Here is an 18,653-nt window from a genome sequence, read left to right as displayed (position 1 = left end):
TTTGATAATGACGATCTGATTCAGTCTGGTTTAAATGCTGCTGCTGCTAATTGCTGACTTTGGTGTAGAAGCTGAGTTTGTGTCTGTTCTAAAGTACATCCTTTCTGAGAGGATACAGAAGCATCCCATATGTTGACAGGTCCCTGTGCTGGATGACGATATTAGCACTGGTACTGAGCGTGGGCATCATCAGCGTGAACCCGCTGGTGGCGGTGTCTGCTCAGGCCGTGGCGCAGGCGGCGTCTGTGCTGCTGCAGCACTACTGTGGGACCCACTTCGGGCGCCGGTGGTCCTGCGTCGCCTGTCTGGCGCTGGTCGGCCTCCTGGGTGCACTCTGTGCCGTACTGCTCACAGGTAAACAACACAGCCCGTGAGAGCGCTCACACACCTCTCACATTTGCCCGCTGGCGCCCTCCTCCACCTGCCAAGGACTGGAGATTTCAAACATCTGTACTGCGACTAAAATTACTGTGTCAATCGAGTCAGTCCATTTGGCAACAGTCGATCTCCACTGCCCATCAAACAAAGTGAAGCACTCAGAAGTGGAGTAGGAAACACAATGAAAATTCATGGGTTGAGAGGGTATGTGATGTTGTTTCAGCAATAACAGAACCCAGTCAAATTTACAAAGAAGTTGGCCATATGAACCCACTAATCGGAATGCTGTTGTACCTCTTCCCTCCAGGGTGCATGCAGTGATTTTTTTGGGAAGAGTTTTATAAATCCGTTGTATCCTCTCCTGTGGCTAGCTGGCCCACCAGTGTTGTTACCTTGTCCTTGATATCCTGGATATTGCCACTGGAATCGAATTTATGAACGAGCTGCTCCCACACATGTTACATCTGGGACAGATCTGACGACCTAGCTGGTCACAGGAGCACCTCAGCATCATTCGGAGAGTTCATATAGACATGTGCAACATGTGTAAGAGCATTGTACTGTTGAAAAAAAGCATCATTATACTGTCAGATGAGAGGTAGCATTTGGGTTTACAGGGCATATGCCAGTTCTCCCTCTATCTCTGCCAGTCGTGACCTGAGGTTATACGAGGTGCATTCAAGTTCTAAGGGCTCCGACTTTTTTTCTAATTAACTACTCACCTGAAATCGATGAAACTGGCGTTACTTCTCGATGTAATCGCCTTGCAGACGTACACATCTTTCACAACGCTGACGCCATGATTCCATGGGAGCGGCGAAGGCTTCTTTAGGAGTATTTTTTGACCACTGGATAATCGCTGAGGCAATAGCAGCACGGCTGGTGAATTTGCGGCCATGGAGAGTGTCTTTCATTGTTGGAAAAAGCCAATAGTCACTAGGAGCCAGGTCAGGTGAGTAGGGAGCATGAGGAATCACTTCAAAGTTGTTATCACGAAGAAACTGTTGCGTAACGTTAGCTCGATGTGCGGGTGCGTTGTCTTGGTGAAACAGCACACGCGCAGCCCTTCCCGGACGTTTTTGTTGCAGTGCAGGAAGGAATTTGTTCTTAAAAACATTTTCGTAGGATGCACCTGTTACCGTAGTGCCCTTGGAACGCAATGGCTTAGGATTACGCCCTCGCTGTCCCAGAACATGGACACTATCATTTTCTCAGCACTGGCGGTTACCCGAAATTTTTTTGGTAGCGGTGAATCTGTGTGCTTCCATTAAGCTGACTGGCGCATTGTTTCTGGATTGAAAAATGGCATCCACGTCTCATCCACTGTCACAACCGACGAAAAGAAAGTCCCATTCATGCTGTCGTTGTGCGTCAACATTGCCTGGCAACATGCCACACGGGCAGCCATGTGGTCGTCCGTCAGCATTCGTGGCACCCACTTGGATGACACTTTTTGCATTTTCAGGTCGTCATGCAGGATTGTATGCACAGAACCCACAGAAATGCCAACTCTGGAGGCGATCTGTTCAACAGTCATTCGGCGATCCCCCAGAACAATTTTCTCCACTTTGTCGATCATGTCGTCAGACTGGCTTGTGCGAGCCCGAGGTTGTTTCGGTTTGTTGTCACACGATTTTCTGCCTTCATTAAACTGTCGCACACACGAACGCACTTTTGACACATCCATAACTCCATCACCACATGTCTCCTTCAACTGTCGACGAATTTCAGTTGGTTTCACACCACGCAAATTCAGAAAACGAATGATTGCACGCTGTTCAAGTAAGGAAAATGTCGCCATTTTAAGTATTTAAAACAGTTCTCATTATCGCCGCTGGCGGTAAAATTCCGTATGCCGTACGGTGCTGCCATCTCTGGGACGTATTGACAATGAACGCGGCCTCATTTTAAAACAATGTGCATGTTTCTATCTCTTTCCAGTCCGGAGAAAAAAAATCGGAGGCCTTACACCTTGAATGCACCTCGTACCGAAAGGTTCCCCAGACTATGACGCCAGGAGCAACACCGTTGTGCCTTTCCGAAACATGGAAAGAATGGAACCTACTCCCAAGTCGCTTCAAACCCGTCGTCGACGGTTATTGAATGCAGTGTAGTACCACGATTCACTACTGCAAAAATGCGAGAATATTCGTCAGCAATACATGTTTCCCAATCATGACGCTACTACTAATGCAGCTGGGTGTGTTATGATGGGATCATAATTCCCTAGACCACCTACTGCTATCCTCAGACTAATGGTGTAGAATGACACAAAATGTTACATGAAGTCTATCACTTGTTGGATGGCAATCGCAGATGCGAAGGGGTTACGATATACTTGGTGCGGAATATCGTCACCCTCCTTTTCACAGGGCAGATTCTGTCGGTCGGCCTGAATTGAAAGGCGGATGCCTCACAAATCTTGATACTGCACAAATCGACGAGCCGGTCAAATGGAGACCCACGGTGAGGTCTCTCATGTCATACCGCAGTCTCATACAAATATGCAGCGTCTCGATGTTATTCGCAGTGGTCACTCAACATCTGACGTGCATGAGTCCCCTCATATAGCATAGCACACCTGATAACAACACTAAACGTAAACAATACTAATGCAGAACAATGGCCATTCTACAAGTCACAGAAAATTGCAACACTAACCATTTGCATACAGACCAATGGTGAGCATGTGTACAAAGTTGTATTCACATCTAAACATGTCCAATTGTTTCTTCATTTTTTTGTCAGGAAGTGTATCCTGAGAGGTACTAACTGTCATAAAAATTCCTGATCCCGGATAAAATCGTTTGTTTCCACTATAACCATGTCGTTTCGGCCACTTCTGAACAATTTTTGTATTGTCTGTTTCTTGTGGTACTTGTGATACATAAAACAGTAACTGTCGATGACATCCCCTAGTGTCATCTCACAAAGACTTGTTTAGCCATTGTTACACTGTTGGTTTGCACGTTTTTCAGGCTACCTGCCATCTCTTGTGAATGATGAATGCTACAATGATTTACAACCAACTGAAGCAAAAAACGCTACAGTTTTGTTGCAATGGAAGAGGTAACACAATTGATTAAATTGTAAAGCTTGGGGAAGAATCCTACATCCCGCGAAGGGGTAGCTTACATTAGCATTAGCATTGCCCTACTGGCCAAAGTGGAATCACAGGAAGATCTCCGGATCTAGTTCGTTATGCCAGCTAGTCATAGACTGAGTTCCTCTTAGTCATGCATAAATCTGTTTGCATGCACTTACAGGTAAACAGCATAATGTGACATGCAGAGAGTAACGAAGTGGCGTCAACAAAATTCTTCCGCCGTGTACCGGATACCCTGATAAGGAATCCTAGTTTTCTAGTAGACGCAATATGAGACGCTCCAACAGCACGTTGGAGAGGGATGCGAAAAAGGAAGATTGAGAAATGAGTGGAGAAAAGAAAGGGACAGATGCTCTTGGCAGACTGGCAGGGAGTGGCACGCAGAAATCGTGAATTGAGCCAATCGTGACGATGCTAACAGATGGACTGGTCCTGCAAGAAGAGTGGAAGGGGACCTGAAATTTTTATACGGGCACAGAAAATGAATTTCGAGACCCAGAATGAGATTTTCTCTCTGCAGCGTAGTGTGCGCTGATATGAAACTTCCTGGCAGATAAAAACTGTGTGCCGGACCGAGACTTGAACTGGGGACCTTTGCCTAGGTGACGAGATACTTGCGGATAAATTTCGAAATGTTCCACGATAAGTCGAGGACTGGAGGAGACTTTCATTTGAGGCCACGGGAGACGCCTCGGAACCGTCTTCATAGCATAATTGGCAGACTAGACGCTGCATTGAAGGCAGCCACGTGTATCATTCAACTACGTAGCATGGACTGTGCGGCTGGTCCCGGCGGAGGTTCGAGTCCTCCTTCGGGCATGGGTGTGTGTGTTTGTCCTTAGGATAATATAGCTTAAGTAGTGTATAAGCTTAGGGACTGATGACCTTAGCAGTTACGTCCCATAAGATTTCACACACATTCAACTACGTAGGTGGGCTTCAGAATATGCAGAAAAAATAATTCTGTAACTTTCACCGGTTCCGTGGCTTTCAGCATTCAACAGGCTTATTCACAACGGCAACAGGGCTGATGGTACAGCACCACCCTAATGATTGAGGTAATGTTTAGTTCCTGACAACGTGAAATCCAAAAGACTTTTATCATTTGTACATTAACAGGACAGTTCATTAGAAGGCACTGGAAAAATCATTTCGATTTCCTTTACTCTTGTGTGTTTACAAATATGTTTCTAACAAATCTGTTTCAGCCATACAGCCCATGTGTTTTGACTGTGCAGTTGGTGTTCCGAGTGTCGCCATGGCAGTGGTAATGATGGTCATGCAGTTCTGGTCGTCGGCTGGTGCAGCTGTCATCAACCTTCAGAGCATCGAGGTGCACCCCACGTGTCTGCGACAAATCACCGCCAGCGTAGAGTACACGGCTGCTGCTGTTTGCTTGTCTCTTGTTCCGTACATCGTCTTTCAGGTATTCCGTAACTATGTGCTCAGCTTCTACTGAAAATTATACTGAACCCGTGAAAGCAACTGTGGCCTGTAACTAAATACTAGTTCAAGCGCCAAAAATCTGGTTTACAGATAATTAGCAAAATGTTTATATCAGCAATTTAATCTTGCAGCTCTTCCATCGGTCCGTCTTTCCATACAAAAACAACAATATGGGAAATTTGGCTCTGCCTTGATCCGAAAACCATTTATTATTTATTTATTTATTCCTAAACTAGTTTTGACAACAAATATCGCCATCTATAGTGGCATCCTTAATTCTGAAATATGCAGCAATAGCAGAGGTACAAAACGTTGTAAAAGATTACTACATGTTCACTGTTTGTTTTTTAAATATACTTTTGTATATGCTATCTGCGCACGTTATAGAATTAAAGAACCCACTGAAGATGGAAATACTTGTGGCTGAAATTAGTTTTGGAAGGCGGTCCGACAATTAGCATATTGTTGTGGTTATGTATAGCAGTTGTACAAAAGCAATATAAAAGTAGGAGATCACGGTGCAACATAAAACAGAACAGGTTTCTTTTCATATACGTGTTGTTATTCTACGGTAAGAACAAATTGATATAAAATTTGAAGATAATAAAATATTGTGTATGCAACGGCTTTAACTTAAATAAGGATACAAGTGCCCTCATAGCAATTAGCACTCAGTTCAGAATGTTCTCGTGAAACCACTTATTCTCCTCTTTAACAAATGCAATCATTTTAGCTAAATCCCTTGTCTTTCCTTCACAAAACCTAGGTTCACAGGGTAATGTTTCCAGCTGCACCTTCAGATGATCGGAAGGCTACACATTTCTCTTCAAGGTGTAATTGTCCTTGAACTCTTCAGTTGCATTGAGAGTTGATGAATACAGAGTCCCTAGGCATTCAGTAGCCAGTCTGATCCACTGTGCTATTGAAATATGCACACTGGTGAACTTTTATATTTTTCGGCAGCTGACTTAAAGTCGTAAACATAGGTTTGTGGTGTCGCGCGCCTAGGTTCAGTGAGAGGGGAACTAAATCTTTCGTAGCCTCACGCACCGTTAGCCTCTTTCATTTCTCAGATTCACGATCGCAGAACATAAAAGTGTACCATTTCCGTAAGCAAACCCTTTGCTGTTAGGTAAAGTCACAGAAACATCGTTTTATATTTGTTCTCCCCACAGCAGCAGTCAGTTCATGTTATTAGTTTCTTTTTAGAAGTAAATTTCGATGTAAAAGTTTGGTGCACATAGGAAGCAGTTGCATTCCCATCCCTGCCACTACGGCCACATGCCAGAGAAACATGTTACCGGTTTGATTATCACCAACACGAATGAAAAAGTTGTAATTTGAGAGCTCCAATAAGTAGTACATTTAACAGTGCCTGAATGAAGGAAGAGTACATTCGTTCCCTTCGCTGCGTAGTTTCTTTCTTTCACTTTGAGCTCTACCTTCATCTCTCTTCCTCCATTTTGGTGGAATTTTCCTTTACTTTTTGTAATATTCTGTGCTATTTCTGTAATAATTACTTCAGCGTTGCCCTATTGTTGCAACGCTCAGCAATTCACAATAGTGTACGCTAAGGCATTACCAGAGGCTTGGCACAAGACTCATTATTTGAACGTCGACAGTGTTAGACACGAATGTCGTTTTGTGGCAGCTGTAAGCATTGTTTCCCGCTGTTCTCGTGCTTGTGTCAGAATGTGTATCATTGGCCTCGGCGATCACAGCGGAATTTCACCTACAACTCAAATTTTCATTTTTTGGCGCTTCACCCGTTATTTACTTACATGCCCCAATTTCGAGTACGTGCTGAACCATCCAGTCACTGATGGTGTTATATTGAGTGTTTGCTTCATTACAGTGAACCTCGTGATTTTAAAACAATTCTAATCACGTGTGTAATACCTCCTAATTGTTATTCTTTCAACTTTAGCACAACTTGATCTTCAGTGACTCAAACAACTCTTTTTATACTTGATGCCGTTTTATCAAAATAAACAGAAATTAAACAACTGTGTGCTCTGTAGTAACTCGTTGCAGTGTCTCACTGGTCCGATGAGAAATGTGCTTTATTCTTAATCTGATTCTCTCTCTCTCTCTCTCTCTCTCTCTCTCTCTCTCGCTCTCTCACACACACACACACACACACACACACACACACACACACACACACACACAAAACACACATACACACACACACACACACACACACACACACATATATATAAATATATATATATATATATATATATATATATATATATATATATATATACACTCCTGGAAATGGAAAAAAGAACACATTGACACCGGTGTGTCAGACCCACCATACTTGCTCCGGACACTGCGAGAGGGCTGTACAAGCAATGATCACACGCACGGCACAGCGGACACACCAGGGACCGCGGTGTTAGCCGTCGAATGGCGTTAGCTGCGCAGCATTTGTGCACCGCCGCCCTCAGTGTCAGCCAGTTTGCCGTGGCATACGGAGCTCCATCGCAGTCTTTAACACTGGTAGCATGCCGCGACAGCGTGGACGTGAACCGTATGTGCAGTTGACGGACTTTGAGCGAGGGCGTATAGTGGGTATGCGGGAGGCCGGGTGAACGTACCGCCGAATTGCTCAACACGTGGCGCGTGAGGTCTCCACAGTACATCGATGTTGTCGCCAGTGGTCGGCGGAAGGTGCACGTGCCCGTCGACCTGGGACCGGACCGCAGCGACGCACGGATGCACGCCAAGACCGTAGGATCCTACGCAGTGCCGTAGGGGACCGCACCGCCACTTCCCAGCAAATTAGGGACACTGTTGCTCCTGGGGTATCGGCGAGGACCATTCGCAACCGTCTCCATGAAGCTGGGCTACGGTCCCGCACACCGTTAGGCCGTCTTCCGCTCACGCCCCAACATCGTGCAGCCCGCCTCCAGTGGTGTCGCGACAGGCGTGAATGGAGGGACGAATGGAGACATGTCGTCTTCAGCGATGAGAGTCGCTTCTGCCTTGGTGCCAATGATGGTCGTATGCGTGTTTGGCGCCGTGCAGGTGAGCGCCACAATCAGGACTGCATACGACCGAGGCACACAGGGCCAACACCCGGCATCATGGTGTGGGGAGCGATCTCCTACACTGGCCGTACACCACTGGTGATCGTCGAGGGGACACTGAATAGTGCACGGTACATCCAAACCGTCATCGAACCCATCGTTCTACCATTCCTAGACCGGCAAGGGAACTTGCTGTTCCAACAGGACAATGCACGTCCGCATGTATCCCGTGCCACCCAACGTGCTCTAGAAGGTGTAAGTCAACTACCCTGGCCAGCAAGATCTCCGGATCTGTCCCCCATTGAGCATGTTTGGGACTGGATGAAGCGTCGTCTCACGCGGTCTGCACGTCCAGCACGAACGCTGGTCCAACTGAGGCGCCAGGTGGAAATGGCATGGCAAGCCGTTCCACAGGACTACATCCAGCATCTCTACGATCGTCTCCATGGGAGAATAGCAGCCTGCATTGCTGCGAAAGGTGGATATACACTGTACTAGTGCCGACATTGTGCATGCTCTGTTGCCTGTGTCTATGTGCCTGTGGTTCTGTCAGTGTGATCATGTGATGTATCTGACCCCAGGAATGTGTCAATAAAGTTTCCCCTTCCTGGGACAATGAATTCACGGTGTTCTTATTTCAATTTCCAGGAGTGTATATATACACTCCTGTCAATAAAGTTTCCCCTTCCTGGGACAATGAATTCACGGGGTTCTTATTTCAATTTCCAGGACAAATGTGCTTTATTCATAATCTGACTCTCTCTCTCTCTCTCTCTCTCTCTCTCTCTCTCTCTCACACACACACACACACAAAATACTGCGATAAATTCTCTTTACGTTATTGAACTGCTAAATATCTGCACTGATAGACAACTTTACTATCAGAGCACTTTCTCAGTTCTTTGCGTATTGACGCATCTAGCATTTGTACTCAAACACTCACACAGTCATACTATACAGAGGCGCACAAATAACTGCGTAGTGAAGTACAATAGTATTAACTTCTTGAGTAAATGTTGGAGTTAGTATTGAATACTGGACAATGTCCGTTTAAAATCAAGTAAAACTATGAATTCCCTAACGTGACGTTACAAGAGCTCCATCTGTTATGACCCTGCTAAGACTTTACAAAACAACTTGAGGGTAAATAATTGTAATCGCACTAAATCTGTATGGAAAATAACTACAAGAAAAGCCACTATTGCCGTGTACTCAATAACAAATGTGCTGAGCACTGACAGCGTGAACATATTCCTATAATTTTTTAAATACAAAAGAGTTTAGATTTAATATGTAATTTCTGATTGTTCAGTACTCTTCTAATACGTTGTAAATCATAAACTGCACTCAAATACTAAATGGTGCATATTATTACGTTCTCGTACACAGGCCATGCTGTAGATGTTTTCAGCGTGGAGTCAAAAATGTGATTCGACGCTTTTTCTACCAGAGATAGTCGTAAATGCTGACAGTGGAAGATGATTGCTGTGATTTTCGACTGTCAAGGTGTCGCTAGACTAGGCTGCTGACAATACGGCGCCAGTTCTCGATTCAGCCCTTGTGAATTACGTAAAATATATTTTTCTGTAACCTACTGCTCTATAAATCAATTTGATTACTTGAAATGCCACAAACACTTTATAGAAAATTGCAGCTGCGATTTAAATGTGATCTATGAGTAAAACAAACATCGCATATGTGTAAGAGAAGTCAGAGCTCGCAGAGAAAGATTTAAGTGTTCATTTTTCCTGCATGCTGTTCGAGAGTGGAAGGGTAAACAAGTAGCTTGAAGGTGATTCGATAAATGCTCTGTCACGCATTTATTTGTGAATTGCAGAGTATTCCTGTAGATGTAGATCTAGATGTAGAGAAGAACGCGCTGGCGTAACTGATTTATATGATCGAGCAATGTGTGCTTTATATTTAAACTTTCACTCAAATGTGCTACACTTCTACACTACAAAGTTAAACAGATAAAAATTGTTTGTTAATAAAGTAAGTCCGTATAATATTTGCTGATTCAGATAAAGACAACACATGTATATAACAATTTTATCTCACTGAAGCATGAAAGTCCACTTAACTTACTCCAACGACAATCCAGTGTGCCTATCTTGTGCTAGACAGATTCAAGTCGAAGGCCAGTTTCTTACTGGGTTCTACGAAACCACGTCACATCTGCTTTCCACCATTACACGACTGTTGATTCCTGTTGCTTCTCCTCTTTTTCTTTAAATCTTGCTCAGAAAATTACTTTCGCTTCTTCTTCCGTAAATATAACAACATCCTCTCTTCTTGAGCCTTATGCACTGCTTGCGGATATTTCGTATACTTGATGTTCAACATAGATTTTGACACTACATTTCTTCAAGACGGAATAGCTACCAAAACTCTTCGTTGCTTCTGATGATCCTCTAAAACTGTAACAATGTAACTTCTTCACATGATTGTATCTCTCTTTCTTTCAGCTCGCCGGCCGGAGTGGCCGTGCGGTTCTAGGCGCTCCAGTCTGGAACTAGGCGACCGATACGGTCCCAGGGTCGAATCCTGCCTCGGGCATAGATGTGTGTGATGTCCTTAGGTTAGTTACGTTTAAGTAGTTCTAAGTTTTAGGGGACTGATGACCTCAGCAGTTAAGTTCCATAATGCTCAGAGCCATTGAACCATTTGCCTTCAGCTCAACTTACCGGATTTCGGAACTTGACTCATAAAGATTCTTCTTCCCACAATGTATATAACGATCCTCCCTTAACGTATTTCCGCGACGTAGACCATAGCTTCACTTTCCGGTATCTTCGTTTCAATTACACAGATACACAGTTGTTTCCTAGTGGGCGTAATACTTAGTTTACAGTAACCACAAAATTTACGTTGAGTTTATGTAAAGGTGCAACACCAAAGCACATGCTTACAGATACGATTATATATTTAAATGTAAGTTACTTTTACGTTTACGATTTGTCTAAGAAAAATCAGTAAAAATATATAATAAATCAAAATTACAACCATGACCAATAAATGTGGCGAAGAATGTTAGTAGAATCACTCTATGTTAATTCCAGAGTAGAAAATCTTCGGCACCCTTTCCCAGAATAATTCTTTGTAATGGTCTAGCTTATCCTGCAGATCATGCAAAAACTATTTTTACCTGGGCTGATGAAGAGAGGAGATGTTGTCACCTTGGCAAACCTTCGGGACAAGTTGAGTGACCGTTGATGTCATCCCCTGTCAAAAGAATGTCGTCCAAGTTTCAAGTGTCGCTCTTTAGTGTAGTTTGCTATGAAGAGAATGTGTAGGCTGTGCCATTTGTACTGATGATCTAAATGAGAGCAAGGGCAGAGTGAATACCAGAGCCGGCACATGGTGTAATCCTGTCTAATGGCACCTCTCAGACTGCCGAGCTTAACGTTATCGGAAGTACAGTCACCTGTTATATGGCGTAGGGCCTACAAGGATTGTGTGTCAAATTCTTAGCATTACAGCTTAATAACAGATTTAACTGGGTGAAGCATACCACAGAACTGCTGAAGCGCCTAAACAGATATCTATGTGCTGTGTGAATTTTGTAAGACACAGGTGATGTAAAAATTTTTAGAAAAAAAAAAAAACGCTAGCGTACTATGCTTACTTTCATTCCATAATGTCATGCGGAACTAGTTTCTGGAGTAACTCATGAAGCAAAGGTAAAGACTTACGAGCCCAAAACGTCGAATATGAATTATTTGTGGTGTGAACTCAAGAATGAGCTGCACAGGGCTATTTAAGGCTTCCCAATATATTTATTCCTTAACGAAATTCGTCATTAAAATATATCTTTTTTTCCCAAATCAGCGGCTCTGTTCATGGAATCAACACTAGAAATAAGAATAACTTTCACAATGATTTAAAGTCACCTACTTGGTTCGGAAAAGTGACCACCATTCCGCAGTATACATTTTCAATAACATGCCAGCAACCATAAATCACCAATAACGAAGTTCATTTTGAGAAGAGTCTAAAGGATTTAATGGTAGCGAACTTCTTCTTATCCATTGATGAATTTCTTAGCAGAACCTATTGAGCATGTATGTTATTAATATTATCACACAACTGAATATTGCTTACAATCTGACATCGGTCCCAATTTTGTGGTGTGATGCGATCATTGTAAACAAGTGCTGTAAAATGTTGTTTTTCCTTTATTTGATGATGAGTGGCTACAAATTCTCAAGAATTATCATATGCACCTAAGAGTGTTGAACATTTTAAATGAAAATAGGCGTAAGATTTGTTTTCTAACCGACTCCACATCAAGAACGGAATTTCATTTTGAATATGTGGAAGGTACATTACCATTTCTAGGCGTATTTTGTAAATATTTACTGTGTATGCTTGCTTTCTAAGATGGTCGACGACCTTGAGGATGTCCTCACTATGCCACGCAGGGTAGCCGCGTTGTCTTGGGCGCCTTGTCACGGTTCGTGCTGCTCCCCCCGTCGGAGGTTCGAGTCCTCCCTCTGGCATGGGTGTGTGTATTGTCTATAGCGTAAGTTAGTTTAAATTAGATTAAGCAGTATGTAGGCTTAGGGACCGACGACCTCAGCAGTTTGGTCCCATATGACCTTACCACAAATTTCCAAATATCTCCTCACCATGGGTTAATTCGAACGAAAAGTACATCTAATCTAATCTGATCTAATCTAATCTATATGCACATGCAGTGTCAAAACGTGGTTGGCACAGACTGTGACGCACACACCTCATATGCTCCAAAGCTAGAAGTGGCGTGGCTTCACCACGGGTGCCGCCACTCGCCCAACAACTTGCCCATGACGTCACCACCGTTGTGACGCCTCCCCATCTACTGCGGCTGCTGAGACCACCCACTGACTCGACGCTGACGTGACGTGAGCTTACCTCCTGTAGGTGTGAGGTGGTCCGCTCTCCACCTGCAGTGGGCTCTCACCTTTGGCAACGGAACCTGTCCAATTCCAGCCAGGGAAGCCGCCGGAAATGTTATTTTACCTGCCTGTCAGAGGAGGGGACGATTTGTTGTCTCACCGATGCTGCTGGGATCGATTGTGGACAGTCTTTTGCTTCTTCAGCACTATCATTCTTACTACAAAAAATCGATACAGGTTACTAAGAACATAATAACACCCAGCCATTTCTCCTAGTAAACATGAAAAGAAGTCACAATGGACGGGCACAAGTAGCTGTCAGAAAACTAGCTTTAATAACAGAAATTCAAAATGTAGACAGGATTGCATAGATTCATCCCCTCTGGGACCAAAATATAATAATTGACAAACAGTTGTAAAGCTTTAAATGCATTATCTTCATTTTAAAAATAATTTTAAGAAAAAATGTGATGATTATGACAGTGAGGTACTCTTGGCACTGTTGACAAGAAGGTATATTACACAACACAATAAAATGTCCTATCTATAAGCAACTAGGATGAGGTGTGAGGTGAAGCAGAAGGGACTAGTTCCTGCTACTACCATTTCCTTCAAACTACATATCTACTCCAAGTATATTTTCTTCAAACTACATCACTATAGCAGATATGTGCATCCCCCTTCTCACTACTTTCAGCATTCGCACAGACCACAGATCCACAGGAAAACTACTGTGCCAGGACACCTTGCAGCTGGTTAGTCCATCTCAGGCTACTTTATCACAAACACCGGTTGTTGTGGACAATCTGCTATATTCAGATTTCCCCTTCTCAGTTACTATTGTTGTTTCGTAGGGACTAGTGACTGTACACACATCTTCAATCTTCATTGGCCAATGAGCAAGAATCCCACTTTTCTTCACAGAAAACCTATAGCTGGAAAAACACCTATAAAGTAAACAGTAACACACGGGCACAGCACAACCATACAAGGACATAACCTCTCATGTAGATGTTATTTAATTCACTTAAACAGTTGTCCCTGCCTCTTCTCCTTGTCTGCCTAATTTCACAGATGGCACCGATTAGCTCACACGAAGGCTGTAGTCGATCTATATCATGAACTTTTTCTTTAGTTGGTCTCTCATTAGTATGAGTGTTATTCTCATTTAGACACCATTTTTACGAAAATTCTTTCTCCCAGTCAGAATTGCCATCGTTATTCACGTTACACTCCTCAATAATATATCTCGGTTGTCATCGAGGATTGAGGGTCCCATCACAGAACAGCGTAAAAAAATAACAGTACACTATTAATCTTCAGCAACAACAAAATCTTATTTTCACATTTCACTGTGTACAAATTAGTTGCACTCTAATCCTTCTTTCAGGTTGCGTCTCCCTCAGTGCATGCATAGCGTAAATGTAGTGATGCTTTCCTTAGTGGCTGACAAATAAAACTTCCATACAGTCTCGGTTCCTACATTAACATGAACAAGGCACTTCCTTCTATCCAAAATTCTTCTCATTACAGCCACACATATCTATAAGTTGACATATAATACTTCTTATTTCCTCTGATTCATTAATGTCAAAACCTTGAGTGACTACGGAATCTGAGATTTTCTGAGAGACACGATGCTGCATAAAAAGGCGTTCATATCATCTAGCAGTCTTCCAAAACACAATACTTAAATTCGACCATACTTGTTGTCTTTGTAAGAGATTACTTCCGGATTGTACTTCATATTATTTTAAAATCGTGAGATCCAAGCCCACTGCAATTTAACTAGGAAATATTTAGCCGATGGTGCCACACATACTCAGGTATAATGCTAGGGAGAACCCGATAGGCTATTCTCTTGACATAAGGATAGTTAAGCACACAAGCAAACATACACACTATACAGATTTATGATGAAGAAACTTTATATCCTATAATCAACTTTCGTTTATTCCATGGAAACTTTTACATTTGACACATGGTGCACTCCCTTGGAACGTTTGAACTGTAGACTTTCTAGCTACACAATAGTCTGATGCATTATCCTACATATAGATTCCGAAAAACTTCTGCTGTAGACTTCAGTCCGGAGACTAGTTTGATGCAGCTCTCCATGCTACTCTATACTGTGCAAGCCTCTTCATCTCCGAATAACTACTGCAACCTACATCTTTCTGAATCTGCTTAGTGTATTCATTTCTTGATCTCCCTCTGCGATTTTTATGTTCCACGCTTCCCTGCAGTTCTGTATTGGTGATCGCTTGATGCCTCAGAACATGTCCTACCAGCCGATCCCTTCTTCCAGTTAAGCTGTGCCACAAATTTCTCTTATCCCCAATTGTGTTCAGTACCTCCTCATTAGTTACGTGATCTACCTATCTAATGTTCAGCATTCTGCTGCAGCACCACATTTCGAAAGCTTCTATTCTCTTCCTGTCTACACTGTTTATCGTCCATGTTTCACTTCCATACGGAGCTACTCTCCATACAAATACTTTCACAAAGGACTTCCTGTCACATAAGTCTATACTCGATGATAACAAATTTCTATTCTTCAGAAACGCTTTCATTGCCATTGACATTCTACATCTTATATCCTCTCTACTTCTACCATCATGAGTTATTTTGCTCCCCAAATAGCAAAACTGAATTACTGCTTTAAGTGTCTCTTTTAATAATCTAACACCCTCAGCAGTCTCGGATTTAATTCAACTACATTTCATTATCTGCGTTTTGCTTTTGTTGATTCTCATCTTATATCCTGCTTTCAAGACACTGTCCACTCTGTTCAGTTGCTCCTTTGCTTTCTCTGTCGTCAGAAAACCTCAAGGTTCTCATTTCTCCTGCATGGATTTTAATTCATATTTTAATTTTTTCTTTTATTTCCTTTACTGATTGCTCAATATACAGATTGAATAACATCAGGGATAGGATACAACCCCGTCTCACTTCCACCTCAATCACTTCTTCTCTTTCATGCCCCTCAACTGTCATCTGGCTTCTACACAAATTGTAAACACCCTTTCGCTCCCTGTATTTCACCCCCGCCACCTTTAGAATTTGAAAGAGAGTATTCCATTCAACATTGTAAAAAGCTTTTTCTAACTCTACAAATGCCAGAAACGTAGGTTTGCCTTTCCTTAACCTATCTTTTAAGATAAGTGGTAGGGTTATTATTGCCTCGCGTGTTTCAACATTTCTACGGAATCGAAACTGATCTTCCCCGAGGTCGTCTCCTACCAGTTTTTCCATTCGTTTGTGAAGAATTCGTGTTAGTATTTAGCAACCATGACTTATTAAAGTGATAGTTCGATAAGTTTCCCATCTGTTGACACCTGCATTCTTTGGGTTTGCATTTAATGTATTTTTGTTGAAGTCTGAGGATATTTCACCTTTCTCATACATCTTGCTCACCAGATGGTAGAGATTTGTCAGGCCTGGCTCTCCCAAGGCTGTCAGTAGTTCTAATGGAATGTTGTCTACTCCTGGGGCCTTGTTTCGACTCAGGTGTTCTAGAACTCTGTCAAATTTTTCTCGCAGTATCATATCTGCCATTTCCTCTTCATATACGTCCTCTTCCATTTCCATAATATTGCCCCCAAGTACAACGACCCTGTATAGACCCTCTATATACTCCTTCCATCTTTCTGCTTTCCCCTCTTTGCTTAGGACTGGTTTACCATCTGAGCTCATGATATTCACATATGCGGTTCTCTTTTCTCCAAAGATCTCTTTAATTTTCCTGTAGGCAGTATCTATCTTACCCCTAGTGATATATGCCTCTAAATCCTTACATTTGTCCTCTACCCATCCATACTTAGCCATTTTGCAGTTCCTGTCGATCCCATTTTTGAGACGTTAGTATTCCATTTCGCCTGCTTCATTACCGCATTTTTATATTTTCTTCTTTATCAATTAAGGTCATTATCTCTTCTGTTGCCCAAGAATTTCTACTAGCCCTCGTCTTTTTACCTACTTGATTCTCTGCTGCCTTCACTACATCTCTCAAAGCTACCCATTCGTCTTCTACGGCGTTTCTTTCCCCCATTCTTGTCAACCGTTCCCTAATGGTCTCTCTACAACTTCTGGTTCTTTCACCTTATCCAGGTCCCATCTCCTTCAATTCCTACCTTTTGGCAGTTTCTTCAGTTTTAATCTACGGTTTATTCAATAAATTGTCGTCAGAGACTACATCTGCCCCAGGAAATGTCTTACAATTTAAAACGAAGTTCCTAAAACTCGGTATTACTAGTACATAATCTATGTGAAACCTTCTAGTGTCTCCAGGTCTCTTCCACGTATGCAACCTTCTTTCATGGAAAACTTATGTGATACAAATTTCTGTGTCTATGACAGTCAGTGTATTCTCAATGAAACCTTTTGTCTGACTCTTAGTTCCTTTTTCGAAACCGAACCTTTATTTCGTAATCTTCCCTTCTCTGACTCTTTGAGAACAGTTTCAATCGCAAGTCGAACAACGACCTTTCGCCTCCTCTCTTCACCAGGTAGAAAACTGACCAATCCCCAACTTCTGTTGGCAAATAACTTATATTTCCAAACTAATACGGGAGCTAATCCTATGGATCTGTGATGTAGCTCATTTATGATACTTTGGAAGTCTTTAAGTAGACATCCGAGGTCTATGATGCTACGAGTGATAAACCTGGCATAACTTACCTGATTCCTTAATTCCTTCATGATCTTACTGAAGGGTTACAAGCAAGGTGGTAACTTGAGATGTAACCATCACTCGTTCACTGCAGGTGCAGCAGAGCCTCACGGCTGCGCTGATTTATTTATACTTGGTTTTGTTTGAACCTCAGGAGTGAGTGCACTTATTAGCTGTCACTTGCAGCAAAGGGCTGCCTATGGTCTGAGTCACTATCGGTACACAGACACAGTTATTCGGCAGTCATCACAAGATGTCACAGTCGTTCCTACCATCTTTGCGAAAGCTGTACTGCGCGATTAACTGCACAGATTTCACTTTAAGAGAAAACACTTCTCGTTTTTACTACATTCAGAAAATGCAAAAAACCTTCTACTTATTTCACACGCACGTTCATTATCACATATTATGTCCGCCCCGATAGCTGAGTGGTCAGCGTGACGGATTGCCGTCCTACGAGCCTGGGTTCGATTCCCGGCGAGGTCGGGGTTTTCTTCGCCCAGGGACTGGGTGTTGTGTTTTCTTCATCATCATTTCATCCCCATCCGGCGCGCAGGTCGCCCAATATGGCGTCAAATGTAACAAGACCTGCACCAAGGCGGCCAGACCTGCCCTGTAAGGGGCCTTCCGGCCAATGACCCCAAATGCTCATTTCCACTACATATTATATGTGAACCCTCTAGGCACCGAAACGAAAGCAAAGAAAAACCCCAAAAGTACAAAACCAACATCCACCAGTACATTTCTCAAACATCGAAGTAAATCTGTTAGGCTATACCGAACAAACAGTAATGTATGATTTCTGAAACTGAAGGGTAAATTGTTGCTACAAACCCTACCACTCAACCGTTAGCCGGAAGCTTTCAAAGTAAGAACTACCCTGGCGCCCTCGCCACATGAAAGGCGATTGAGTGAAAACTTGTAATTGTCGTTGTCTTATGTCGTGCGTTAGCACCACATGGGGTCGATCGAATTTCGTTCGTGCACATCATATTCCCAGCTTTGATTGCCCATCGGGTAAGCTACCTTCAGACAGAAGAATTGGTTCAAGAAGTAAGAAGATATTTTCTGCGTTTTATATGCTTCGGATAACTAGCATTAATGCGTTCTGTATGTGTGATAGGTATGTCGGA

At 42.8% G+C, this 18,653-nt stretch overlaps 1 protein-coding gene across 1 annotated transcript in view; it reads left to right on the top strand.

Annotated features, from left to right (window-relative positions):
- Positions 1–18,653, top strand: part of LOC124788444 (carcinine transporter-like) — a 41,133-nt gene that overhangs the window by 11,841 nt on the left and 10,639 nt on the right. The window contains exons 3-4 of the mRNA XM_047255716.1: positions 140–354; positions 4,723–4,910. Of these exons, the coding sequence (XP_047111672.1) occupies positions 140–354; positions 4,723–4,910 (403 nt within the window). The remainder of the gene's footprint in view (positions 1–139; positions 355–4,722; positions 4,911–18,653) is intronic.

The sequence above is a fragment of the Schistocerca piceifrons genome, chromosome 3 (assembly GCF_021461385.2).
Source record: "Schistocerca piceifrons isolate TAMUIC-IGC-003096 chromosome 3, iqSchPice1.1, whole genome shotgun sequence".
Classification (NCBI taxonomy): Eukaryota; Metazoa; Arthropoda; class Insecta; order Orthoptera; family Acrididae; genus Schistocerca; species Schistocerca piceifrons.
Note: the sequence above shows the minus strand (reverse complement) of the source record. Positions and strands in the feature narration are given on the sequence as shown.